Source organism: Aulonocara sp. 'chitande type north' Nkhata Bay, linkage group LG15 (genome assembly GCF_057382095.1).
Source record: "Aulonocara sp. 'chitande type north' Nkhata Bay isolate Kocher_YH1m ecotype deep benthic linkage group LG15, A_spYH_male_GT1.1, whole genome shotgun sequence".
In the NCBI taxonomy this organism is placed as follows: Eukaryota; Metazoa; Chordata; class Actinopteri; order Cichliformes; family Cichlidae; genus Aulonocara; species Aulonocara sp. 'chitande type north' Nkhata Bay.
The window spans coordinates 21557239-21584301 of record NC_141358.1 but is presented as its reverse complement, the minus strand read 5'-3'; the positions used below and the strand labels follow the sequence as shown (position 1 = coordinate 21584301).

Sequence of the window (27063 nt, the reverse complement as noted above, 5' to 3'; positions counted from 1 at the left end):
AGGCATGTTTGTGTGGTATGAATAGGCACACTCCTGCAGGCCTCTTGTGGCTAGACTTGTGGCTCTGATGTGTCCTGGAGTGAATATATTATTTTCAAAATAATATTCATTCAACAAATCCCCACCTGATGTATTTTCCATTTCACTCTGCAGGTTTGGCAGGCAGATCAGTTTCTTGGTGTCCAACATTTTGAATGCAGTAGCAGGAATCGCAGTGGCTATAGCGCCAAACTACATCTCCATCCTTGTGTTCAGGACCATCCTTGGCTTCAGTGTCAAAGGAGGCTGGATGACCTCATATGTGCTGCGTAATCATCTCCATGTTTTCTGAAACAGATTTTTTCTCTGAGGCATTTTCATAGCTAACTGTGTAGAAATGACACGGCCTAACTTTTGATCATACATTTTCAAATTATTTTTAGGTGAATAATGCAAGAATTTTCTTACATTTGTGGAATTTATATACTTGTGTTATTTTTGCATGTCACATTGTTTTGTTTCTAACAAAATTGTCTTACTTTTAATACCATTCCTGTCCCTCTGTTAGTCACAGAGATTGTTGGTGTGAAGTACAGGAGAACAGTGGGTATCTTGTACCAGATGTTCTTCAGTGTGGGTCTCCTCATCCTTCCTTTGCTCGCCTACTTTATCACAGACTGGCGCTGGCTCCAGGTCACCTTCACTGTGCCCTACGTGCTCTTCGTGTGTTATTACTGGTAAAAAACCAAACAAACAAAAAAGAAAAAAAAAATCTCAATGTTGTTTGACATTGTCATCGTGTACACATGACAATGTCAAACAAAAACAGACATCTGTCTGTGCCTGCCTTTGCGCTCATAAATGACCAGTGGCATTTATGACAGTGCGTCACCTTCATATATATATATATATGTATATATGAATATTCCAGTGTTCAGCATGCTGATCGCCTGATCTCTGAGGCAATCATTGCATCACAGTAAGGGTTAGGGAGTCGGGGGCAAGGCATTGGACTACCAATCACGCCATGTGGACATGACAGTCCACATGGCGTGATCATCCAGAAAAAAATGCTCACTTGAAATGAACTACTAGTCACTTTTTCATCACTCTTATGTAAAATTTTAGATCTGTACTTGTTCAGAAATGTCCAACACTCTATGTCATTTTTTCACATAATAGTGTTATCAATATTGTCCATTGGCCAGAGGGGCCGATGGCGCGAGATGGCAGCCTCGCCTCTGTCTCGAAAAGACCCTCAAACCTGTTTTTGGCTTTCCTTGCACACACATTTGGATACTAATCAATTGGATACTAATCAAGGATTTTGTGCACTACTGCAAGTTGTTTGGATAATTGCACAAATAGGCATATATGCAGGTTACGTAATAAAGTGGTATGTGAGTTTGGATCAGGAAACAAGACTTACAGTACTTCTAGCATGAGATGGTGCTTCCCTTTTAGATCAAAATAGATTTTCCCACTAAATTTATTATAGTAAAAGGAAAACAAAAACTGCCCATTATCTTTGGGACTATGGTTTATATATGATGTATCTCATTGCTTTTGTTCTGTGCTGATGCGGGAAGCACTCTGGCCTTTAAATAGTAAAGCAAGAAGTAAGGTTATGGAAGTCAGCAAGGTGGACGGAGATGTAGTACTTCTTCCTCTCCTGCTGTGGTTTCAGAGTCAAGATTCAAAGTGTTTATTGTCATGTGTGCAAAGAAAAAGCTTCTCTCTGTACAATGAAATTCTTTCTCTGCTGTCCACACGCAGATGCCGGTTAACATGTACAAATAGATAAAATAAAAATATCATGAATAAATACATGGAGACAAAAAAATTTAAGTATTAAATAGATTTATGTGCAAAAGAGCTATGAGCTTAATATGCTGGTTTAATTACTTGTTCCATAATAATAACCATTTTCACCTTGCATATTTACCATAGTCACTTTCCAGGGAGTTAAAAAGCTCCTCATCTCCTAAATAATGTATAAATCTTTTCAGTTAAGATTTTTATCTACAGACTTGCACCTTTAGACACTTCTTTGTTTCTCAGGTTTATCCCAGAGTCTCCGAGGTGGCTCATCTCTCAGAACCGTTCCTCCAAAGCTTTGAAGATCACTGAAGCTGTGGCCAGAGAAAACCACAGGACACTGTTCAAGAATACGGAGGTAGGCCGATTAAATAGTTCACTTACAGAACAATTTAAGAATTTATAGATAGCAATGACTAAAGGAACAATATATTCACCAAATATGTTTATCAGTTTACTGCTGATTTTAGTATTTAATGGAATTTGTTGACAAAGATAAAGAAAATCACCAAAACTATTCTCTAACATTTCATTTCCACTAACAGGAAACATTAAGACCTATTAACTCCTTATTTCTACCATTATTTTATGACACTTTTTAATCCTGCTTTAATCTCACATTTCCATGTTTTTATTTCCCAGTCACTGACTGATGGTGAAGGTGAGTCTACCTCTGCCTCTTTGCTGGACCTAATCAGAACTCCAAACATGAGAAAGCACACCTTCATCCTCATGTTCAACTGGTGAGACTTGCCTGAAATCACACACGTTTTTTTTGCCTACATGCAGTTGATGCTGAACCTCTGTGTTTGTTGTGCACAGGTTCACCAGTGCTGTGGTTTATCAAGGCCTCGTCATGCGCTTGGGGATAGCAGGAGGAAACGTCTACATTGACTTTCTCATTTCTGGCTTGGTGGAATTTCCTGCCGCCTTCCTTATCCTCTTCACCATTGAACGTATTGGCCGGCGTCTCCCATTCGCCACTGCGAATATCGTAGCTGGAGCTTCGTGCTTCATTGCTGCTTTCATTCCTGACAGTGAGTTTTATGCATAGACTGTACAGAAAACACAGACATGGTCACCACCCTGGTACCCATTGGTTATTGACTTCCTGTGTGTATCTCAGGCTTGTTCTGGTTAAAGACAGCGGTTGCCTGTATCGGTCGGTTGGGGATCACCATGGCCTTTGAGATGGTGGTGTTTGTTAACACAGAGCTCTACCCCACATTTGTCAGGTGAGGAAACTAATTATAACCTGCTGAAGTTATAACCAGGAAATTGTGTTTATCTCTCCATCATTTTGACTGAATACAGGAACCTGGCAGTGTCTGTTTGTTCTACTCTGTGTGATGTTGGAGGCATTGTGTCCTCATTCCTGCTGTACAGACTGGCTGCTATCTGGCTGGAACTGCCACTCATCATCTTTGGTGGGTTTATAATGTTTACCAGTAAGCATGTATATGAAAAAAAAAAACGTTAAATACTAGATGAAAGGTGCAAAACCTCATATTTATGTCTTCTCAGGCTGAATTCTTAAGAATGTTAAGGACTGTGCTCTACATTGCCACTAATATATTTTGGAAAAGGATGAATCTACAGACAAAATACGTACAAAAAATATTCTGTATTTTATGTACATAGCTCAACTAATGTGAATGTGCGAGTGAATGTGAGTGCAAATGGTTGTCTGTCCCTGTGCGTTGGCCCTGCGACAGACTGGCGACCTGTCCAGGGTGTACCCCGCCTCTCGCCCTAAGACAGCTGGGATAGGCTCCAGCACCCCCCGTGACCCTGAAAAGGATAAGCGGAAGCGAATGGATGGATGGATGAACTAATGTTAGAGAAATGTATCTATTTTGACATTTGCTTTAAAGGTGTTTACTCTCACCAAATCACATAGATGTTACTAGAATTAAAGAGTACAGATGCAGCTGAACAAGCAGGTTTAGTCTGGATTTCATCTCTTGAGTTTTCCAATTTTAGATAAAGATTCAGCTGTTTGTTATTTATTATATTTATAAGAACGTCCCTCTCCCTCAAATCAAAACAAAACCAAACAAACAAAACCCCTGAAAGCATAATATTACTTTGCCGATGGGTTGCCAGAAAAATACTGATAAAAAATTTTAAAATTAAGATTTGGGGGAAATATGTCAGAGATTTTCCGTATGGGCTGTATAGGATTTCTTCTGTAGAATGTATGTGATAAATAAAACACATTTACATGGATAAAAGCTACACAATTACCTAATGATATATTCAAACATGCATGTAATGTAATAGTTAGGCTTAAAATGGCAGAAAAGTAGTTTTGTTCATTGTAATTAATTAATAACATATTATATATTTTATCCATATTTAATATAATAAAAATAAATAGCAACTATTACTTTTTTTTTTTTTTTATAAAACTAGTAACTGGGTTTTAAAAGGTAACAAATCAAGTTCATAGATTTACCTTTTCAAAAACATCCATAAAATGTTAATAATGTACTCTTAATAACAGATCCTAACAAGGAAAAACAAATGGATCAGATATAATTTCACAAAGCAGTGACACTATTTATGGAATAAAGTAGTAAGTAGTAATCTAGTAGTAATATAGCATCACTATGTTTCGATTTGCCATATTTGTCCTTAAAAACATTTAAAACTTTTTTAAAAAAGTCTACTGCTGCTGTAAAACCCCTTCATCACTTAATGTGAATTTTTACTTATGTAAAACTACAAAGAAATTACAAAAAATATTTTGGCACTCACAGTGTTGTTGAATTACATCAGTTATAGAATAATGTTCTTGCAGGTTTGAGTAATGGTTGTACTGGCTGCTGACTGTGAATGGTCCTTTTTTGTCACCCAATTTTAGCCAGTATTTTTTCGACAACAACTTCAGGATGTTTCCTGAAGCAGTAAACTAGAATTTAACATCTTATAGGTTATTCAAAGGAAGTAATCTGTTAAATTACAAGTTTCAGTTCATTTTATAGAGCCCACTGTCCAGAGTTTGAGCCATCCACACAGTATAATACAATGTTACTAACTGCCTGTGTAACTATTCTTTGGAGTGAATAATTCAAGTAATTCATTAAATGCAATATTTTAAATGCTCAGAGAATGTTTTATACTGATACCAGTTCCTTTAATGCTTTTGTAGGAGCTCCTGAGTGTTTTAAAAAGTGATAATTGTTTATTCATTCGATATTTTATTTATTACAAAGATGTTAAAAGCTTTTTATTTAGTTTTTAATCAACAACAATTTGAGTCAGAAATATATATTTTTACTAGCCTACGTGTGATTATGACACACTAAATTTAAAAAACAGAACAATATCGGAAATTGAAAAGTCTTTAGCTTTTTTTGTAGGAAATAATTAAAATAATTTTGCAATTACACTGACATTATCTGCATCTTGTTTTGGTACAGGCGCTGTGGCAATCATAGCTGGAGGTTTGGTGCTGTTACTTCCTGAAACCAAAGGAGTACCTCTCCCTGAAACCATTGATGATATTGAGTTCCCTAATTGGTAAAATGTCCCAGTTTTTTCAGTCATAACACATTCAGAATCCCGTTTACTGAGTACAGCTAAAGTATTAGTCCAGAGGTCCATATGAAGAGCACTATAACTTGTTATATTAATGAGTAAAGTAATCCTTCTTCTGAGTTCATATTACTTTTTAAAGGCATTACAATTAGCATTTGTTTTTCATCACTTCTTTTTGTAAAACTTACGTAAAATTCAAAGAAAGTCTGTACTAAAGTTTCATTGTAACTGATAAGGAAACTTATCTCAATAGACATTTACTATGCATTATTTGTGGGTGTAGTGTCAAAATGTTTTCTCTCTCTCAGGAAAAAGCGGAGCCACGAAGAAAATCATCAAATGAAGAATCTTCTGAAGTCTGAAGATCAGATGAAAAACAGGGAAACAACTACTGAATGATTACATTTTATTTCACCCAAACACAAGGAAGTACGTTTTTAATATTTGTATAATTTCCTTGTTTCATTTAAGTATTGTTTTTCCAAATTTCATTCATTGTTCATTGTCCTTCTTTTTTTTAAACCAGTAACATGCGCTGTTTATAGTGTATCCACATCAGTCAGCAGTGCTTGTAATATCAGAGCAGAACAGTGTACATATGTTAAGATCCTCAATAACCACATTGCAGTTTAGTTGGTTTTGATGGTTCTATCTATCCAGTCCACAAACTTAGACACTCGAGCGTAGACGCCAGGTTTCATGGCATTAGCACAGCCCAGACCCCAGGATGTGACACCCTGCAAGACAAACCTGTTTTGCGAATAACACACTAGAGGACCACCGCTGTCACCCTACAAGGAGAAAACACACACATATACATATATTTTACTGTTCAATTCACACACTAGCTGCTTTTGATGCCATTGAGGTTAACTGCTGGCAAAACTAACAGAGAAGAAACAGAGGAATTGTTTGGACAGTGGCTCATTTAAAAAATATAACAGAAGACTAATTAAGGCATTGGAAATAGCACATCTACTGTATTTGTTGTTGACTATATACATTGAAAAAGTGGGATACTAAGATGTATTTAACACATTTGACTTGAGTCCTTTTACCTTTTAGGCAGGCCAGACAATAAAACAAAATAAAAAAATAAAAAAATAATAAATTAGTAAAATTACAGAATTTACTCTAGACCCCAAAACAGGAACTTTCCTCTTATTTACTTGTTCCTGTTAGTAAATTATGTTGGTGTACTATGAATGGCAATGGGGGTGAGCAGTCTGATTAAATTACAGAAGTTCAGAATTGATACACTCGTTCACATTTTCTATCATTGTCCAGTGGGTTGGGTTTGAGTCTTCTTCAGGACTATCCTGGCCCCCGTGCCTTATGTTTGACACCCCAGAACTAAAGATCACTGATAACATGAGTGTGCCATAAAACACATTCATGTTAATATAATTTTAAAATTGGGTCACTTTTTCCATGTTTAATCAATGCTACAAATAAGTGGAGGTTTAATTCAAACAAGTATCAGAGAAATGTTTAGTCAATATTCCAGTTACTAAAACAACCATCAGGTAATCATTGTCAGCACAGTTCTTTATATCTCGATTTAAATCATCTAAATAACCATCTAAATATTTACTGTTAATATGGAAAATTTACATGCATAACAGATAAAAGAAGTTCAAACATCTGTCTAGTGTTGATTAGATTTTTTTTGTGTGTGTGATAACAGAGGACTCAAAAAACTTTAACATGTTTGTAAAATCAAATTTTTCCTGGTTTGAATGTTTGATTTGATTTGATTTTGGTAGCTTTAATTTATCAGTCTGCAATTTTAATGACTTTTAATGTGTTGTGAGTTTAATAGTTGATTGTTGAAAGAACTTCTAAATCCAAAGTACTCTAACTTTATGAAATCTTTTCTCATGTATGGTGAACTGTTCTACTGTAAACATATTTTAAAAAAAATTGTACCTGGCAGCTGTCTGTTCCTCCTTCGATATTTCCAGCACACATCTCATGATCTTTGACTCTGCCGTTCAGGTATGCTGGGCGATTGCAGACCCTATTCTCAATCACAGGGAAACCAGCTTCCTTAAGGGTGCCGTCACCTCCCGTACCTGCAGACACAATTCTCAGCGGTTATCCTCCTTGTCATTATGATAAGACATGTTTAAACCAGTGGCTGTTGTTTGCATAAAAAAATAAATAAATACTATTATCAACTTCTTGTATGTTGGTTCTATTGCACTGGTCTTTATGTCTCCTTAAAGGTAATTTTTGTCTTAAAAAAGCTACTTTGTTTGAACAAAGTGGAAAACATTCTATAAATGATTAAACAGCTACAATGTTATGTCCAAGGCACCTGTGCATTGTATTTCAAAGTGACATACAGTATCAGCACCATTCAAGCCAGAGTTTACTCAACATTTGTACATAATAATGATGTGGGGTATAGTTAAAAGATCACAAACTTATTTTTAAAACTAAACATAGAAGAATTGTTTATAAGTTGTCCTGTAAGGTAGGAGTACACAATTATTTCAATCAGAAGATTAAAGTGCTGGTTGGGCTAAGTAAAAACGCTCTGATTAAACAGTGCCACTTTGTGGTGAAAAGCTTTCATTACATCTTGCAGAGGATTTTACAAAACAAGACCTGATTGTATTTCATATTAATCTGCTCAGTGCTGAATTTCTAAAGCTTGTAAATTAGTTTTTTAAGTTTATTATCTATAATGCATTGTGAGTTAGTAAGCAAAAATATGTGATCAAAATTGGTTTAAACAACTTAACCAGACACTTTGCATTGTATTTATGTATTTATTTATACAAATTTATACAAATTGACGAGGAATTCAGATAATTCTCACAAATAACAACAATAGCACACATAAATGTGACCTACCTTGAGTCTCTCCCCATCCAGTAACATAACACTCTGTTCCACTGGGCACTATGTAGTCCTTTTCTGGCAGACAAGCAGGCTGTACTTTGTCGTTTATTAGCACAGGCCTAAAAACGCACACACAACATATATTCATACATTGAGAAGCATCAAATTTCAGTCCAATAACATATGGGGGCCACTATGAAGCATGAAGATGGGGTATTCTTCTCTGACACATAGCAATAGGACCAAATGGTGGACATACGAAGGTAAGAGTGTCCTAGTTATAATATTTACTGTGACATAAAGAGCAAATCAAAAACACATGAACACGTGTAAGTGTAAAAGATGTAGACAGTGTTTTTGCTAGATTTTATGAAGTTTTTAAAATTTTGCGTACATAGAAATCCACTTTTTCTTTTCATTGCCTCAGCACAATGTTGTGCTGTAAGGGGTACTCTTGAGGAAGACTTTGCTGACAGTGTGTTTATGTGTAATTAAATTTTATTTCATGTATTTGTGCAAAGATTTGTACACATTTCACATGTTGCTGATGTGATGCCTCTTGCGCAGTGAGAGACCATCAAATATTTTCTCTATTTCAGGGACAACAGCTGCCAAGCCACAGAGGATATGGGTGGTGAGACAAGATTTGGCCCTCTTCTAAGTCACAACAATATTAGACGGCATTCACAGCTTTGAAGTCTACCCTGGGAAGGCTGTCCAACCACCTGAGCTTCCAAGTGAATGGGCAATGTGGTCCTACATACAAAATTGCACGAATTCTGTGCAAATCCAAAAAATAAAGCAGCCAGTGATGGGATATCTCCAAAGTATGAAGAGAAGGAGAAGATACAGAGACCCACAGTTCCCATTCCAAACTGGGAATGGGTAGCAGGTCCACTAAGTTGCAAAAGTAAAGAAAACAATACACAAAGAAGAAAAAGCAATATGTATATATATAAAGTGGCTTTCAAAAGTATTCGGCCCCCTTGTGTCACAGGCTGGGTCTCCGACCCAGCACTTTGAGCTTTCTTTGTATTGTTCTCATTTTTTGAGATGTTGTTAGTTTTGTGGTATTTCCTATTTGCCTTTAGTTTAGGCAGTTATTGTTCCTGGGTTTTCTGTTTGAGTTCTTGCATTATTCATCACGTATTTGGTATGTTAAGTTTGTATTGTCATGTCTAGTTTTAGTGTTTCCTGTTTTATTCTGACAGTGTCATGTGTTCTTTGGTCATTGTATTTAGTTTCACTCCTCCTGGTCCTGTCATTAGATTCATGTCAGTCAGCTGTTTCCTCATGTGTCGCCACTTCCCCTGATCACCTCATGTCTGTATTTAAGCCTTTTGTTTTCTTCATGCCATTGTCAGTTCGTCTGTTTATTCTCACCAGAGTCATAGTCTGTTTATTTTTCCACCTCGGGCATAGTTATAGTTTTTGGTCTTAGTACCTTTAGTGTTTTGTTTCTTAGTGTTTTGTCAGTTCAGTGTTTTGCTTGTTTGCTTTGGTCTCTTGGTTCATTTCCTGCCGTCATCGCAATAAAGGTTCACTTTTCTGTTAATCATTACTATTCCTCGTCATCATCTGCTTTTGGGTCCTGTTTCCGCACACATCGGCGCACCCCGCCGTGACAGAACGAACTGACCAGTCATGGACCCAGCGGATTCTGCTCTCACCGAGTGTCTGGAGGAGACTGCTCGGATCCAAGCGATCCTCGACCGCTTCTTTACAGCGCCCGATTTGAAGAGCAAGCTAGTAATGATCAACGCTGCTGAAGCTATTATGGAGAGGGATCCCCGCCTTCTCCAGCTCCCGGACTCACCTGCCATCGTTGATGCCTTTACGAGGATAAAGGAGATGCTGCAGGCCCAGGGACTGTCGAGTCAGGAAATGGCTTCCAGCACCCACCAGTCACAACAACCCCACAATCAGTCATCTCCATTGCTGCCTCCGGAACCTGAGTGTGTTCGTGTCGGTTCGCTGAGATTCGCCGCAGCGTCACCACCTCTCAGCTCACCAGTTTCCACGCCCTCATCACAGTCTCGCCATACTCCTGTCACAGTTCAGCGCGAGGAAGCGCCGCACACCATAGACTTGGACGACGACGAGCGCCAGTCTATATTCTGCGCTCTCTTGGAGGAGGAGCTCCGGTGGAAGCCGTGGCTCATTCCGGAGCACGAGCACTCTTTCCGGGGAACTCGACTGGCTCTCGGGGGACCTCGGAGTTACCAGGGACTTCCACCCATCGCTCCGCCGTCTTCCACTCCTAAGAAAAAGCGGCGTGCGCGCCACCGACGCTCCGTATCACAAACGCAAGTGAGTGATTACATTTTGGCTCCTCATGTTTTCTCTCAGGAAGTTGTTGAAATTGACACTACTTTTCCGGTTAATGAGCCCGGCTATACAGAGACTGTTTGCCCTGGAAAAGCTAGCCATCAGGCTCAGCTAAGCTGCTGTGGTACTGCTATCCAGGCCGGTCTGGAGCCAGAGACGGGGGTACAGCTGGTGCGGCCAATTTCAGTGTCAGCCGGAGGGCCCGGGGAGCCCGTCCGGCCTCATGCTTCATCTGCTGGAGGTTCAGGAGAATCCAGCCAGCCTCATGTTTCGTTTGCTGGAGGTTCAGGAGAACCCAGCCAGCCTCATGCTTCGTCTGCTGGAGGTTCAGAAGAATCCAGCCAGCTTCATGCTTCATTTGCTGGAGGTTCAGGAGAACCCAGCCAGCTTCATGTCTCGTCTGCTGGAGGTTCGGGAGAACCCAGCCAGCCTCATGCTTCATCTGCTGGAGGTTCAGGAGAACCCAGCCAGCCTCATGTTTCGTTTGCTGGAGGTTCAGGAGAACCCAGCCAGCCTCATGCTTCGTCTGCTGGAGGTTCGGGAGAACCCAGCCAGCTTCATGTTTCGTCTGCTGAAGGTTCGGGAGAACCCAGCCAGCTTCATGTCTCGTCTGCTGGAGGTTCGGGAGAACCCAGCCAGCTTCATGTCTCGTCTGCTGGAGGTTCGGGAGAACCCAGCCAGCTTCATGTTTCGTCTGCTGAAGGTTCGGGAGAACCCAGCCAGCTTCATGTTTCGTCTGCTGAAGGTTCAGGAGAACCACATCAGCCTCGCCATGTCCAGCCTCACGCCACGTCTGCTGGCGGGCCCGAGGAGCCCGTCCAGCCTCACGCCACGTCTGCTGGCGGGCCCGAGGAGCCCGTTCAGCCTCACGCTTCGTCAGCTGGAGGGCCTTCTGCTTCACCACCTGTGGCTGCCTCACTGTCACCTGGTTCTGCCTCTGCTACGCCAGGACCAGCTCCAGCCTGTGCTTCGTCAGCCGCAGCTCCAGCCTGTGCTTCGTCAGCCGCAGCTCCAGCCTGTGCTTCGTCAGCCGCAGCCTCAGAGTCTTCGTCCTCGCCTGGTCCGGCTTCAGCCTCAGAGTCTTCGTCCTCGCCTGGTCCGGCTTCTGCATCAGCTGCTCCTGCTCCACCTGGTCCGGCTCCGGCTTCAGCCTCAGAGTCTTCGTCCTCGCCTGGTCCGGCTTCTGCATCAGCTGCTCCTGCTCCACCTGGTCCGGCTCCGGCTTCAGCCTCAGAGTCTTCGGCCTCGCCCGGTCCGTCCTCGTCAGAGTCTTCGGCCTCGCCCGGTCCGGCCTCTGCCTGTGCTTCTGCTACGCCCGGTCCGGCCTCAGCCTCTGCTTTAGCGTCACCTGGTCCTGTGCCCTCCAAGCCTCGGCCGGTACGCCTGACACTTGGGCGCCGCCGCCGCCTTCCGCACGGTCGGCCGCCTGAACTGTTTCTACGCCGTTGCCGTCCGCACGGTCGGCCGCCTGAACTGTTTCTACGCCGTTGCCGTCCGCACGGTCGGCCCCCTGAACAGTTTCCATGTCGCCACCATTGCCGTCCGCACGGACGGCCCCCGGAACTGTTCGACCATGGACTTCTGTGCCGTCGGCCTCCGGGCCGGCCCCCTGATCACATGAACTATGATTTTCTGGACCGTCGGCCTCCGGGCCGGCCCCCTGATCACATGAACTATGATTTTCTGGACCGTCACCCTCCGGGTCGGCCCCCTGAGGAGTCATGAACTGTTCCCTGCGCTCCTGTGATTTTGATGGACGTTTTGTTTTGGGTTTTTTTGGCCTTGTTTCTGAGTGCAGTCAGTTGCCCATAGACATTGCCTGATGTATGCTAATGACTAAATAGAGTGCACCTGTGTGTAATCTAATGTCAGTACAAATACAGCTGCTCTGTGACAGCCTCAGAGGTTGTCTAAGAGAATATTGGGAGCAGCAACACCATGAAGTCCAAAGAACACACCAGACAGGTCAGGGATAAAGTTGTTGAGAAATTTAAAGCAGGCTTAGGCTACAAAAAGATTTCCCAAGCCTTGAACATCCCACGGAGCACTATTCAAGCGATCATTCAGAAATGGAAGGCGTATGGCACAACTGTAAACCTACCAAGACAAGGCCGTCCACCTAAACTCACAGGCCGAACAAGGAGAGCGCTGATCGGAAATGCAGCCAAGAGGCCCATGGTGACTCTGGACGAGCTGCAGAGATCTACAGCTCAGGTGGGGGAATCTGTCCATAGGACAACTATTAGTCGTGCACTGCACAAAGTTGGCCTTTATGGAAGAGTGGCAAGAAGAAAGCCATTGTTAACAGAAAACCACAAGAAGTCTCGTTTGCAGTTTGCCTCAAGCCATGTGGGGGACACAGCAAACATGTGGAAGAAGGTGCTCTGGTCAGATGAGACCAAAATGGAACTTTTTGGCCAAAATGCAAAACGCTATGTGTGGAGGAAAACTAACACTGCACATCACTCTGAACACACCATCCCCACTGTCAAATATGGTGGTGGCAACATCATGCTCTGGGGTGCTTCTCTTCAGCAGGGACAGGGAAGCTGGTCAGAGTTGATGGGAAGATGGATGGAGCCAAATACAGGGCAATCTTGGAAGAAAACCTCTTGGAGTCTGCAAAAGACTTGAGACTGGGGCGGAGGTTCACCTTCCAGCAGGACAACGACCCTAAACATAAAGCCAGGGCAACAATGGAAAGGTTTAAAACAAAACATATCCATGTGTTAGAATGGCCCAGGAAAAGTCCAGATCTAAATCCAATCAAGAATCTGTGGCAAGATCTAAAAACTGCTGTTCACGAACGCTGTCCATCTAATCTGACTGAGCTGGAGCTGTTTTGCAAAGAAGAATGGGCAAGAATTTCAGTCTGTAGATGTGCAAAGCTGGTAGAGACATACCCTAAAAGACTGGCAGCTGTAATTGCAGCAAAAGGTGGTTCTACAAAGTATTCACTCAGGGGGCTGAATAATTACACACACCCCACTTTGCAGTTATTTATTTGTAAAAAATGTTTGGAATCATGTATGATTTTCGTTCCTCTTCTCACGTGTACACCACTTTGTATTGGTCTTTCACGTGGAATTCCAATCAAATTGATTCATGTTTGTGGCTGTAATGTGGGATGGTAATTCCACTAAGACAAAAAAATATTGCACAGAATAAGGAAAGACTGAGATATTGCACATGTCACATTATGACATTTAATCATTAAATAATCTTGGACTAGTCTGTTTCTACAGTTATGCTTACATGCTTACAGTTATATATGTTGTGTCCAGTGACCAAATTTATGGATGAATTTGACTGATCCAGTTTTCCAATTGCTGTAGTATTTAACACAATTTCTATTTGTAGTTGATCAGGGATAATTAGACCTATACTGACCTCTCTAGTTTGAGCAAAGCAATGTCCGCTCCATTTGGTTCCTTCACTATTTTCTCAAGTCTCCTCTCTTGCTTTGATACCTCATTGGCGAGTTCTGTGTGGACACCCAGGAGTACCTTATAGGATGAAGGGCGGCTTGACCTGTATTGTATAACATGTAGAAACATAGGCACTAATTATTTAGGATTTGAGTTTGCAGAATTTGATTTTAGGTTTCAATGGTGGCTCTCTTCTGACCTCTCAAGGCAGTGAGTAGCAGTCACGACCCACTGAGGATGGATCAGTGTTCCTCCACAAAAATGGATTCCCGTACTGGTAGAAAAACAGACATTTAGTTCAAAATGTACAGATGAACTGTAACAGCTTGCTTCAAAAAATACAGATATTAAGAGGCAACAATGGTAAAACAGTGAACTGACAAATAAAGAAAATTATCAGACAACTGATATAAATCATCTCTAATTTTCTGCTTCTAAATCTAAGGTTATTGTATTCATCATGCAAGGTACACCATGTTTGGTTAGACACCACATTTCATCTTGTTACCTTGTCCATCAGTAACACTGTGAAGAATCTTGGAGTCATTTTTGACACACTCATTAAACAAATACGTAGGACTGCCTTCCTGCATTTACACAATATCTCTAAAATTAGAAATATCTTGTCTCAGAATGATGGTAAAAAACTAGTTCATGTATATAATACTTTTAGTCTGAATTTTAATAATTCATTTTTATTATTAGTCAGACCTAATACCTCAGTAAAAACAAAATCAACTAAACAAAAAACAAGTGAACAAAAAAAAACTTGTGTATATTTTTCGATCAAAATAATTTAAATTTCTGGATAACTCTACATATCTGTTAGGGAAATTCAGAGTATTTTAAAAATGTAACTCTTTGGTGTTATATCCTTACATGGTCCGGAGACTGATTTGCCAGGGCCACGAGTGAGGCTTCGATACACAGCCGCCGACAATACGACCAAAACAGCGTTTTGGTTTGACAACTGGCGTTCCACATTCCAGTCCAGCTGCAAGGTAATGATTTATTGTCATGAATTCTCACAAGCCCAGTGAAGCAAAAAAAGACAAAGTTAGCTTCAAGTTTTGAGGAATTAATTAATAGACAGAAGTCTTAACACCCTTGTCAGCCACAGGAAAATTGAACGGACAAAAAAAAAATTCTGTTGAAACTGAAAGAGTTGACAAGAGTTATTACCAGTGATGGGAATAACGACGTTACTAACAGCATTACTTTTTTCAGCAACGAGTAATCTAACGAATTACTATTTCTATCGTTACAACACTGTTACCGTTACTAACAACAAAATGCAGTGCGGTCGCGTTACTATTTTTCAACAAACAGACGGTTGAAGCTGTGTTCAGCTTACCGCATCTTATATCAGTTGCACGGAAGTAGCAATCTGGGCGCTACAGCTTTAAGCAACTGCGCGCTCCTGCGGACAGCAATCACTTTCTGCTCGACGATCACTTTTTGGTACACCTGGAGCTAAGCAGGTGTTTGACTGAGGAAGAATAAAGTAGTCGTGGTAAGCCAATCACATGACCACTTCAAGATGACAAAGCAACAAGGTGATATATATACCTGTTTTTAATTATATTGATAGGCCATGTAAAACCAGAGTCATGATAAATAATATATACTCGGCGTTTTTCCTGAATAGTTTCGTCACATTTACTCTCTAAGCACAGAGCTAGCAAGCACTCTGTGCTTATGACCAAAACAAAACAAAAAAACAAAAAAAACCCTGCCCTTTTGTGTTGATCGACCAATCAAAAAATGATATGGCAACATGACATTTGGTTGTTTAGGAAGACGGGGCATTTTAGGAGTGACGGCGAGAGAGAGAGAGAGAGAGAGAGAGAGAAAGAAAGTAGAAAAAGAGAGAGAGCGAGTTTTGAGATGTGAGAGATTTGTGACATTTAGCGTGTTTGGAGTGTGTAGTTAATGTGTTGTCTTGTGTAGTTAGTGTGTAGTGTTGTGGATAGATTTGTGTTGTGTGTCAGAACAATGAGGTGACTGCTGTCTGCAGGTGTCAGGCTGTGATGTTCTCCTTTATAGTGGACAGAATTTACTTTTTAGGAGTGGCACAAATAATTTGTGTGGTATCTTATTGAATGCAGAACGCCTGATTGTTCTGTAAATAGTTTGAAATGGTTATAAAAAAGAGGGTAAAAGCTAAATGGCTGCAAATAACTTGTGGTTTGTGTTAACCCTCTCCAGGCAGACGTTGCAGATTTGCAACAGTTAAGACCTAACAACCTGATTACCCCACATACATATTTTATGAGTTTTTTTACTCAGAAGTACCACTGCAGGACAGGAAACTGTGACGGCCTCAGAGGTTGTCTAAGAGAATATTGGGAGCAACAACACCATGAAGTCCAAAGAACACACCAGACAGATCAGGGATAAAGTTATTGAGAAATTTAAAGCTTAGGCTACAAAAAGATTTCCCAAGCCTTGAACAGCACTGTTCAAGCGATCATTCAGAAATGGAAGGAGTATGGCACAACTGTAAACCTACCAAGACAAGGCCGTCCACCTAAACTCACAGGCCGAACAAGGAGAGCGCTGATCGGAAATGCAGCCAAGAGGCCCATGGTGACTCTGGACGAGCTGCAGAGATCTACAGCTCAGGTGGGGGAATCTGTCCATAGGACAACTATTAGTCGTGCACTGCACAAAGTTGGCCTTTATGGAAGAGTGGCAAGAAGAAAGCCATTGTTAACAGAAAACCACAAGAAGTCCTGTTTGCAGTTTGCCACAAGCCATGTGGGGGACACAGCAAACATGTGGAAGAAGGTGCTCTGGTCAGATGAGACCAAAATGTAACTTTTTGGCCAAAATGCAAAACGCTATGTGTGGAGGAAAACTAACACTGCACATCACTCTGAACACACCATCCCCACTGTCAAATATGGTGGTGGCAACATCATGCTCTGGGGTGCTTCTCTTCAGCAGGGACAGGGAAGCTGGTCAGAGTTGATGGGAAGATGGATGGAGCCAAATACAGGGCAATCTTGGAAGAAAACCTCTTGGAGTCTGCAAAAGACTTGAGACTGGGGCGGAGGTTCACCTTCCAGCAGGACAACGACCCTAAACATAAAGCCAGGGCAACAATGGAAAGGTTTAAAACAAAACATATCCATGTGTTAGAATGGCCCAGTCAAAGTCCTAAATCCAATCGAGAATCTATGGCAAGATCTGAAAACTGCTGTTCACGAACGCTGTCCATCTAATCTGACTGAGCTGGAGCTGTTTTGCAAAGAAGAATGGGCAAGGATTTCAGCCTCTAGATGTGCAAAGCTGGTAGAGACAAACCCTAAAAGACTGGCAGCTGTAATTGCAGCAAAAGGTGGTTCTACAAAGTATTGACTCAGGGGGCTGAATAATTACACACACCCCACTTTGCAGTTATTTATTTGTAAAAAATGTTTGGAATCATGTATGATTTTCGTTCCACTTCTCACATGTACACCACTTTGTGTTGGTCTTTCACGTGGAATTCCAATCAAATTGATTCATGTTTGTGGCTGTAATGTGACAAAATGTGGAGAAGTTCAAGGGGGCCGAATACTTTTGAAAGCCACTGTATGTGCGTGTATGTTTGCAGGTGCATGTATAACTTGTACATATCTTTCTTATGTAAATGTAAATTTGTCTGTTATTGTGTAAATACTTACGCTATTGTGTACTCCACACACATGGAGAAATGCCAAACTGCTTTTCATTGTTCTTGTAACAGTGACAATAAAAAGCTATTCTATTCTAACTTGGCCAACACTGGTTATCACTGCAGTCTGCAGTTGTGACTGAGCAACTGTAGAGTCACAGTGATGGAGTATTATTGCGAATACAAATAAAATATACTGAATATACAAACCACAGTCGGAGATCTGGCAGTAATCCCATTTTTTGTTTCTGTCTGTAGTGTAGCACCATGGTCCATTCACATCACCGTCTGGGTTTCTGCAGCTCTGAGAGTGGACAGAGGGGGAGAGTTAGATGGCTAGAGAAAAAAACAAAGAGTTCTGCCCTTTCCCCAAAGTGTTTATATAGCAACACCCACACACTTACATTGCCTTCCAGACCTTTGTTGGCGTGAGTCTCTGGAGTGAAGCTGCTGTGTTCGTGAGGAGTCTGAGCGCTCCACGCCTGGCAGGTCACACCCAGCACAGTAACAGAAGTTGGACCTCGGTATGTTTCTCCATTTCCAGTCTTGCAGTCTAAAACAGCAGCAGAGAACCAGGAAAAGTGAAAGAACTGACAAAAAAACTGACAAGCAAGCAAAATGTTGGCAAATCCACATTTTTAAAAAAGTTGATTTACCTCTTTCTGCTGGTGTCTGGGTGTTAGTGGAGGGCTCCTGTGGTTGAGGACGAGTGGTTCCTGAAGGTTTTGTAGGGCATTTCTCCAAGTTGCAGTACTCCCAGCGAACTGTGGGGTCTGTAGTGTAACACCAAGGAGCTTGATCTCCATCAGGGTTCCTGCACCAATTTCTACGGAGGTCTCTGTTGAAAGGTAGATCTGGAACATTAGGATATCGACCCACAAAACAACATACTTTTTTTCTCCTGGAGTCAAACCTCAGGAGGACTATAAATCTCTGCTGGCTCATTTATCATATAACAAATCAACTGGCACATCATGCTTAGAACAAATATTAGCCTTTGTAGCCTTTCTAGCTGCTACTTTTTTTTTACGAGTATTTGTCATCAGTATATTTTGACCTACAACACCGTAGGTGTTCAGAACAGTTTTGTCTATGGTTCTTAAGTAAGTTGAAGAAAAAAGTTATAAAATTAAAGATAAACAGAACAAAATGATTTGCAAAAATGAATCCCAATCCAGATAAGTTCAATATTTTATTTATAATAGGACATAGAAAACACACTGAATATTTAAACTGAGACATTTTTCTATTTCGTGAAACAAAACAACTCACTTCAAATGTATCAGGACCAACATGGAAAAGCAAGTGGTAGAAATTGTGGCACAACTTAAGGATAATATTCCTTGAGTAAAATTGTGAAGACTTTCAATATTTCATCATCTATAGTAGATAACATTATCAAAATATTTAGAGAATCTGGAGAATCCCTGTTTATAAAAGGCAAGGCCAGATAAGGGACCTCCCGGCTTGTTATCAGCACTCAGTTCAAAGGCCTGCATTTCTGATGGTGTCGGGGTAAATCAGTGCCTATGGAATTGGCACCTTGCACATCTGGAAAGGAGAGATTTCACCAACATTTTGTGCATCAAGAAATGAAGACTTTGCCAAAGAAGACCCAGGGCTATTGAGTAGCTAGAATCCTTAGCATTCCTCTCCCAAAAGTCCAAGTAAAGTACAATAATTAATCTCTAGACAAATTGTGGATTGTTTTGTCATTATGCAGTAGGCTTCTCAAAAATGTTAGGACGCTCTTCTGCATGTATAGAATTCTGCTGTGTATAAAATGTATTTGATCCTTACGCATTTGGGAAGGCCTCTGGAGTTTTTTCATGTCTGTGAGGAGTCATGGAGCTCCATCTCTGACATTTTTTCCCACTGATGGTCTCTGATGTTATGCCCCGATAACTGAAACCATTCCCTTCATAGCAGTTTTCTGCATCTGGGGGGATCACTGGATCATCTGCAGCAAAAGGTAAAGAAAGGAAGAACATTCCTGGCTACATTTTGAGAAGATGAAGCTGACTTTAAAAGAAGGAATAAGTTGACTAATATTATACCTGGTGCAGCTTCATTCCCACACCGTGTCACATTGCAGTACTCCCAGCGAGTGTCAGGGTCAGTTGTGTAGCACCAGGGCCTCCTTTCATTGTCAGGGTTGCGACAGTAGTTATTGTCTAGACCTCTGACAAAGATAAACATAGAAAAACACAAAAATGCGTGATCATCTTTCAGATTTCATGTGATACTTTTACCAGGGTCCTTAAACCAAAAACAGGTTATTGAGTAAGAGTCAACAATAGACATTCTTCTTTTTTTTCTTTTTAGTACAAGCACAGTGGTCATACTCCATAGTTCTGAGTATTGTGCTGAGTGCTGAGTATTTGATATACAGGATGACTGTTCCTCTCTCAGCAGCATGCTTTCTGTAGCAACATCCCATTTACAGTGCTCTTTCACAGCATGAAGCCATACTGCTGCTGACTGATCCTCGACTCTCTTTTCTTAACCTAGCACTTTCCCATAGCTTCATGAAATGGCTGATCAACCTTGCACCACTCCAGCTGCTACAGCTCTGCCCATAGTCCTTGTTCTTAAAAATTAGTACCAGTAAACATCTTCATTCCTCAGGCATCATTTTACCCTCGATCATTTGAGTTAAACAATCTGGTTAAAAACTAATCTGCCTTCTCACCCTAGGCCTCTCCATACCTCAATAGATATCTGGACTAAATGCCTTTCCACTCTTTATCCTCTTTCATAGCTGCCTTCATTTCTTTGTTTCTATTTCTCTGCACTTCCTTATTCACTTACTGCCCTCTTCTCTCTCATTTTCTACCTTTATCATGTGGATCATGAAGTTCTACAATAGATCTAAAAGCTATTAATGAAAAAGTTGAACTGTGCCACTAATATTTTGTTTACCATATTAAATCACTAAAGGCTGACACTGGTTTCAGGTTTAGCTCTTACTTGCAGGGATAGTTTTGTGGAGTTCGGTTGTGTATTTGTGGCGTCTGAGCCGACCAGCTCTGGCACGTTTTGCCAGTCTCCGTAACAGCAATTGTTCCTCGGTATGCTAAACCTTCATTGGTGACACAGTCCACCTCTGGGATGATGGTGGGAGGTTCAGTAGCTGAGAAAAGAAGACAAGATGGATTGTATAGAGAAGTCATAAAAAAAGATGTCAAACATCTGCACTCTCTTTATTATCTGTAAAAAGCATGTTTTAAACTCGATTCTGAAAGATGCTATAAAAACTGTTTATTGTTTTTACATATTTAAATTCTTTTTCTGTTATATTTCCACTGACTTGTACTTTTAAAGCTGGTGGGTTCTTGCAGTGGGTGATGTTGCTTTGAGCAGAAATATTCATTCAACATGGATTTCTGAATGCTTTGTTTACATTGTTGTCTAGAAACTGCAGGTGCATTTGAGGTTTACATCAAAGAAGGAAACCCCTATTAAATGGTGGAAATTTCAGTTGTATTTAAATTGATTTTCTGAAATAAATGAAACGAATATGAAATTAATATTGAGCCAGTTTTGATTGGTTCTGTACAGGAAATGGGATTAAACAGGCAGTCCCCTAGGTATACAACAGTGCATTATGTTGATTGTTAAGAGAAAAAATTTTTCAATCACATGGCAGCAACACAAAGCATTTAAGCATACAGATATGATCAGTGTGACCTACTGAAGTTCAAACTAATGATCAAACTTTTTTTTTTCTGAACATGTCGATCTCCTTATGATCACAGTGTACACTTCTTATCATGGTTGCTTCCAGCAAGATAACACACCATGTTACAAAGCTCAAATAATTACAGACTGGTTTCTTAAAGCTAATAAGGAGTTAGCTACATAAATGGCCTCAACAGCTATCAAATGTCAATGCAATAGAGACCTGTGGGGTCTGGCAACAAACATCAGTGGTGCACCAAATTTTCCAATATTGTGAAATTCTTATCCTCATTAAACGTGAGGACTTACTGCAGCGCGGTATGGAGCAGAAGTCCCACCGTTTGGATGAGCTAGTGGTGAAGCACCATGGTCGGGGATCTCCATCTGGGTTTCTGCAGTAGTTCTCCTCCAGATACTTTAGTGGAAGACTCAACAAAGCATAAATAGAAGTATTTAAGCTTTAGCGTAGCTTCTGGAAAATGTTTTCAATGTCCACAACAAGCTCACTGAAGTGTTGCTCATGTTGTCTTACGTGCTAGGATTGTAGCCATGGTTGTGAGGTTTCTGGGAGTCCCAGCGTTGGCAGGTGAAGCCATTTTCAGTGGTGGAGATTTTTCCTCTGTAATTCTCACCATTGCAGACCATACATTCCTCTGTGAAGGAAAAACACTGATTTATCTGAAATATCATAGCATGATAATTACCGTTCTTCCATATTGCATATCAGTATTTCAGAACATTGTGTAGTGCCTAGATTGCACATATTAGCTACATTAGATAATTTAAAAACCAAATGGCGATTGTTGAAAGAGAAATGGCTGCTAGAGGACAATTAGACATGTATGTTGGCGAAATAAAACAAAACAAAACAAACACAGAGATTTATTAATCTTACCAGAGCAGCTGGGTACGTTGCAGTGCTCCCAGCGGGTGTTAGCATCAGTAGTGTAACACCACGGTCCATTGCTGTCCCCATCAGGGTTTCTGCAGAAATTGGAGTCCAGATCTGCTAGTGGGTTGCTCTGCGGCATGAAACTGCAGCAGAAACATTATGAAACGTTTTAACAAAGGCATAAAAGGATATGAAATGATGATGCAAAATCAAACGCAAACACACACTTTGGCCTGTGTGGGTAGTTTGAGTCCCATCTTTGACAGATCTTTCCTGAGTTTGTTCTGGACTTTGTTCCTCTGTAATCTCTTCCTATTCCATTTACACACTCCAGAAGATATGCTAGAAAAGAAAAGAAAAGAAAAGACTAGAAATAGATTTATTGATGTTTATCACGCATTATCTATAGTAAAAAATGTATCTGATCTGAGTTCTGTGATGTTTTATGAAACTAAATTAAATTACAGCAGTGTTTAACTTTCAGTCCTCTACTGTGTTTATAACATTAACTACAATGTCAACAAAAAGCATTGGAAACAAAAAACATGTAAACTAGAATAGACTAGTCACTGTAGCTGACAGAAAGGACAACATGAAAACAGAAGCTTTAGTGTTAGTTTTAGTCATAGAGAAAAATTTGGATCATTACCATTTTTTTCATATAAAGCTGTGCTGCTTCTGCGAAAGACACTGTCTGTTTTAGAGTTTGCTGCTGTTGTCAAACACTCTTGGTCCTTTTCATTATAGACAAAAGACCTGTGAGGAAAAAAATGAGGTGTTGTTTGATTTCTTGCAAGTTGCTATACAAATCTAAGTTAAGTACACATTAGGAGTTGAGGTGGCCACTGGAACATACATGGACAAGGATTGATAACATGGTATTAATAGAAAGCTATTAATACCATGCTATTAAAGCTATATTACTACAAGAGAAGCTGTTATCAAAGCTTGAGATCCAGAGTCTACAGTACAATGGGAAAAGCAGTGAGCAGTATGGAAATATTGAGCCAACCCTCGTAGAAGAGAGCAGTGAATCCAAACTAAATGTTGCCCAGCCACCTGCAACGGCAGATGCATCTACTGAAATGAGAAAATATGTAGCCAAGGTAGCCACCCAAGCAAAAGCACGAGTCTCCTGGTTAACAGTCCCATCAGAGGAGATGCTTGCAGATGTGATGTTATGACATTGCTTTATACCCCATCCCCACCATCAGCATCACTGATTATGGGGATGATGAGCTCATATACACTGCCACAGTAATCTTAGAAGCACCTGCATAAAAGATCAAGGATGCAAGTAGAGGAAGTCTCCAGTGGAGAAAAAAAAGAAGCCAATCCAGGACGTACTCCCAACTACAAGAGAATAACAACATGGGCCAGACCCACCCAGAGTTGAAACTGAACAATACTGAAAAAACATCTGTGAGAAAGAGGTGCCACACCACACCAATGCCAAGTGGCTGGTGGACCTACAGTAACACCAGACCACAGCAACCTTCCACAGACATACGGAAGCTCCTCTCAAGCATCATAGCAACTAAACTGAGTAGAAACATGAGTCAATACACAAGAATAGCTCAGAAAGGCATTGGAAATACAACAGACAGCAGAAGCATCAGCTCCTGGTCTATAGAGCTGCAACACAGGACTTTACAACTACGCAGACCACCCTGAACGCCGCCTGGATTGACAACCTACAAACTCAATTCTTCACACAACCATATTAGAGTGCCTGCACTGTACAAGGCATAATGGTAGGAATAAGATCCCAGTCAAAAACACATACGGCTTACTGGTCATCAGATCCCCAGTGTGAAAAATACACTGGCCACACAAGGCAATAGATGCAGCTGATGTCGAGAAACAAAAACTCCACGCAGTGCATGGGGGTGTCCACCTTGCATTGTGAGGCACCTTCAGGTTCTACAAGCAGTGGAAAGAGTGTAAGGATCAATGAGTTTCAGAGCCACAACCTGAATCATGGAGCATCCACAAATACAGCTGAAGATAGATGATGATGAGGAACAGTTGTGATAGATGTGGCAATACCAGTGCAGAGCAACATCAGGAAGAAGAAGCACAAGAAAACTGAAAACCACCAGGAGCTAAAGGAACAACTGGAGCAGATGTGGAGGGTAAAATGCGGCCCTATGGATAATGGCAGGAGTAGGAGCTAAAACTGGGAAAAAAAATGTATTTGCATATACATAACATTCTATATATGTGCAGCATTTTGATCCACAGAGCGAAATGAGATGTGAACTTACTTGCATGTGAAAGATGTTTCGGTGTCACATTTGGTGGCACACTCAGCCACAGTGTTAACTGAATACGCTCGTTTATTCAGTGAGATAATCCATGCACCTTCAGTTTTGGAGTAGCCTTCCACGTCATTGCCACCAACTGCAATCAATCACATCCAAACCCCCCCCCAAAAAATCAGTTACATCATTTATCAATGTTTTCTTTGTTGTGTGGCTCAAAGATGAGTAAAACTTGACTTCACATTTCGTTTTTTAAAATATAAAACAAAAGAATCTATCTATTATATTATATTCAATTTGTATCTCGATGATCTTTCTGTTGTGTAAAATGAATGTAAGACTGCATGTATGGTGGGTAACCTTCTTATTAATCATTTAATGTATACTGATGATTTGGCCCATTTTGTTTCCCTACAGTGCTGGTTTTGTCATGGTCTTCGTGCCTGCCCGGTCGGCCCCACAAGGCTACATTTGCTGTTTCTGTTCTCTCCCTCTCTGCCTGGGCGGAGCTCACTGTGGGCTCCTGCCCTTGGCACACACACCTGACAACAATCACCTGTCATCACCGGGAGCACTATTTGAGGCTGGAACACAGATCCTCTCGTCGCTGGATGATTGTACTACTGACGTTAGTGTTCTCACAGCTCCTGTGGACTTGTGCTTCATAATTCATAATTCGTGATTTGTGATTAGTTGGTGACTTTCCTTCTCTTCTGCCTCAGATCTTCCCCCCCCCCCCGGACCTGCGACCTCCCTGCCGTGTGAACGTGTGTGAGTGTGAGCAAAGAAGACGTGAGCGAGTGTGAGAGAGCTACCCTGTGATTCCCCGGAGTTTTGGATCCCTTCACTGTACATATATTGCACTGGCACTGTAAATAAACTACACCTTGGAGACATCTAACCGCTCTGCGTTTGAGTCCCTGTAACCAGATCGTGACAGGTTTGAAGCAGGGACTTAGAGTGTGTGCTAGTTATAGTCCCCAGTATAATACTGCTTTTAACCCTAAAAAGAGTGAGTTATTGTGATTGCTACAACACCGTCTGTGATGATGATGTGAACTTAAAACAGTGTTTTAAGTTGCACATGTAAGCTAATAATAACAACAACTATTATTATTATTATTATTAAGATACAACAAAATAATATAAAAAACCTTTTTGTGTATTCAGTTATTATTCAGTCAGGTCTTTGGGATTTAAGCTTTTTCACTGTCATAGGCTGTAGGCAGTGGACTCTGGAGTCATAGAAATGTTAGCTAGACTTACATGTATAAAGGAGTAAAAGGAAAAAATATAATCATTCTGTTGGACACATAAATTAAATCTTTGCCTATTAACTCATTAAACTAACATAAAAATGAATCCAGTACACTTAGGAACACATTTTAGGAAATCTGCTAAATTTGGGAAATTAGCAATAACACAAGGAAACATAAGGGTGGAAGAGAACAAAACCAGCATCTCGAAAGCTCAACATTTCTTATTTGTTAGATCAATATAAAACCCAAAGTGCAAGTCACCTTTAGACTCCCACATCAAGAGTGCTATTGGACTTATCGTCTGTTGCTATTAGATACATTTCATTACAAATCTAGCAGTTCTCATAACAGCAAAATACAAATGCTGTCAGACTTAATTTTAGATAAAGGTTTTGTTTTTTTTTTCCACCTTGCGCAGCAGCTAAATAATATTAATACTAAACAGTGATCTAACATGACTAACTGTCCTTTTTGTTATGTACCCAAATGTTATATTTTAAAAGAGAGTATATATTCATTGTCAATAAGCAGGTTTTGTCCAGTCAGTCAGTCAAGGTTGCTGATTAGAGGGTTTATCGGGAAATCGTGTAGCCAAACAATCCATTTTACGTCATCTGACTAAAAGGAACCAGTGTACAGGCTACAAAATTATTACAAAGTCATCCTTGACACTAATTACACAACTTTTTGAGTCTTTATAAACTAAATTACACAGAATTACCTGCAATTACTTTAATGTAAACTTACATTTATCAAATTCAATTAATTATTCAAGTCTTGAACAACAGTATAGCTTTGAATGTGCTGACGTGGTCTGTCACGACCTGTTTAGACCAACAAGTTTTCCATTATTTAAACTAAATGTAAACCAAAATGTAAATGTAAAAAACAACAACTTCATTGCACTGCCTGATCTTATTCCAAAAACCCACATTTAAACAAATTCTGTATTAATTTGGATTAGACCTGCTTTAACTAATGAGGATATATTTTTCTACTTTGGCTGAGTTATTTTTATTCTTCGTCATCTGAAAGAGGAAAAAGTGCTAGTCAGTCATTGTCCTGTGCTGTAAGGGTTTAGACCTCAAACCCTTGTTTATCTTTTAAATGTAAGAAAACAGAGCTAAACAAATAACAAGAAAAATCATCTTTACATGCCCTATAGTAGTTGTACTACTTACCAGTGGAGATCAAGGCTCCCAGGAGGAAAGCTGCTGTGTACAGGCCCATGGTGAGACCCAAAAACTAGCAGTTCATCATCGACTAACTCAAAGAGACACCTTGTGGTATATTATTGGGCTTCTTTTAGCATGTCGGGGGGGAAAATAGGGCAATTCAATTACTTGTTAATCATTGTCCC

At 40.5% G+C, this 27063-nt stretch overlaps 3 protein-coding genes across 6 annotated transcripts in view; 2 read left to right on the top strand and 1 right to left on the bottom strand.

Annotated features, from left to right (window-relative positions):
• The window catches only part of LOC147312991 (solute carrier family 22 member 2-like), a 16089-nt gene extending 6994 nt beyond the window's left edge, over positions 1 to 9095 (top strand). The window contains exons 4-13 of one of the 4 annotated variants that reach the window (XM_086264935.1): positions 154 to 308; positions 548 to 716; positions 2041 to 2155; positions 2440 to 2540; positions 2620 to 2834; positions 2924 to 3032; positions 3112 to 3224; positions 5223 to 5322; positions 5649 to 5769; positions 8790 to 9095. In XM_086264935.1, coding sequence (XP_086121061.1) covers positions 154 to 308; positions 548 to 716; positions 2041 to 2155; positions 2440 to 2540; positions 2620 to 2834; positions 2924 to 3032; positions 3112 to 3224; positions 5223 to 5322; positions 5649 to 5739 — 1168 coding nt within the window. In that variant the 3' untranslated portion in view covers positions 5740 to 5769; positions 8790 to 9095. Of the gene's footprint in view, positions 1 to 153; positions 309 to 547; positions 717 to 2040; positions 2156 to 2439; positions 2541 to 2619; positions 2835 to 2923; positions 3033 to 3111; positions 3225 to 5222; positions 5323 to 5648; positions 7655 to 8789 lie in introns of those variants that run through there. The other 3 variants (XM_086264936.1, XM_086264934.1, XR_015125119.1) reach the window with 3 other exon arrangements.
• LOC147312989 (plasminogen-like) lies at positions 5733 to 27063 on the bottom strand. Its single transcript, XM_086264933.1, has 19 exons — positions 26885 to 27063; positions 24448 to 24583; positions 22830 to 22936; positions 22408 to 22522; positions 22184 to 22323; positions 21821 to 21941; positions 21598 to 21716; positions 20578 to 20740; positions 19665 to 19789; positions 19408 to 19567; positions 18264 to 18445; positions 18012 to 18160; positions 17818 to 17911; positions 14826 to 14940; positions 14146 to 14220; positions 13909 to 14049; positions 8203 to 8309; positions 7270 to 7415; positions 5733 to 6131 (listed from the first exon to the last, which is right to left on the bottom strand). Exons 1-19 carry the CDS (start codon positions 26931 to 26933, stop codon positions 5970 to 5972), a joined length of 2406 nt encoding a protein of 801 aa, XP_086121059.1. The 5' UTR covers positions 26934 to 27063; the 3' UTR covers positions 5733 to 5969.
• On the top strand, positions 9693 to 12243 carry LOC147312990 (uncharacterized). The gene is made up of 3 exons (XM_086264366.1): positions 9693 to 10611; positions 10675 to 11482; positions 11849 to 12243. The coding sequence occupies exons 1-3, from the start codon at positions 9835 to 9837 to the stop codon at positions 12241 to 12243; spliced, it is 1980 nt and encodes a 659-aa protein (XP_086120492.1). The 5' UTR covers positions 9693 to 9834.

Excerpts from the sequence above, each read along its gene's own strand:
- LOC147312990 (XM_086264366.1), top strand. The coding sequence starts at position 9,835 with ATGGACCCAGCGGATTCTGCTCTCACCGAGTGTCTGGAGGAGACTGCT. Across the intron at positions 10,612-10,674 it reads AGACTGTTTGCCCTGGAAAA|ACGGGGGTACAGCTGGTGCG; the intron begins GCTAGCCATCAG and ends CTGGAGCCAGAG. Across the intron at positions 11,483-11,848 it reads GCCAGGACCAGCTCCAGCCT|CCTCTGCTTTAGCGTCACCT; the intron begins GTGCTTCGTCAG and ends GTCCGGCCTCAG.
- LOC147312989 (XM_086264933.1), bottom strand. The coding sequence starts at position 26,933 with ATGGGCCTGTACACAGCAGCTTTCCTCCTGGGAGCCTTGATCTCCACT. Across the intron at positions 22,324-22,407 it reads AACTACCCACACAGGCCAAA|TTTCATGCCGCAGAGCAACC; the intron begins GTGTGTGTTTGC and ends TTTCTGCTGCAG. Across the intron at positions 19,568-19,664 it reads TGGGAATGAAGCTGCACCAG|ATGATCCAGTGATCCCCCCA; the intron begins GTATAATATTAG and ends CTTTTGCTGCAG.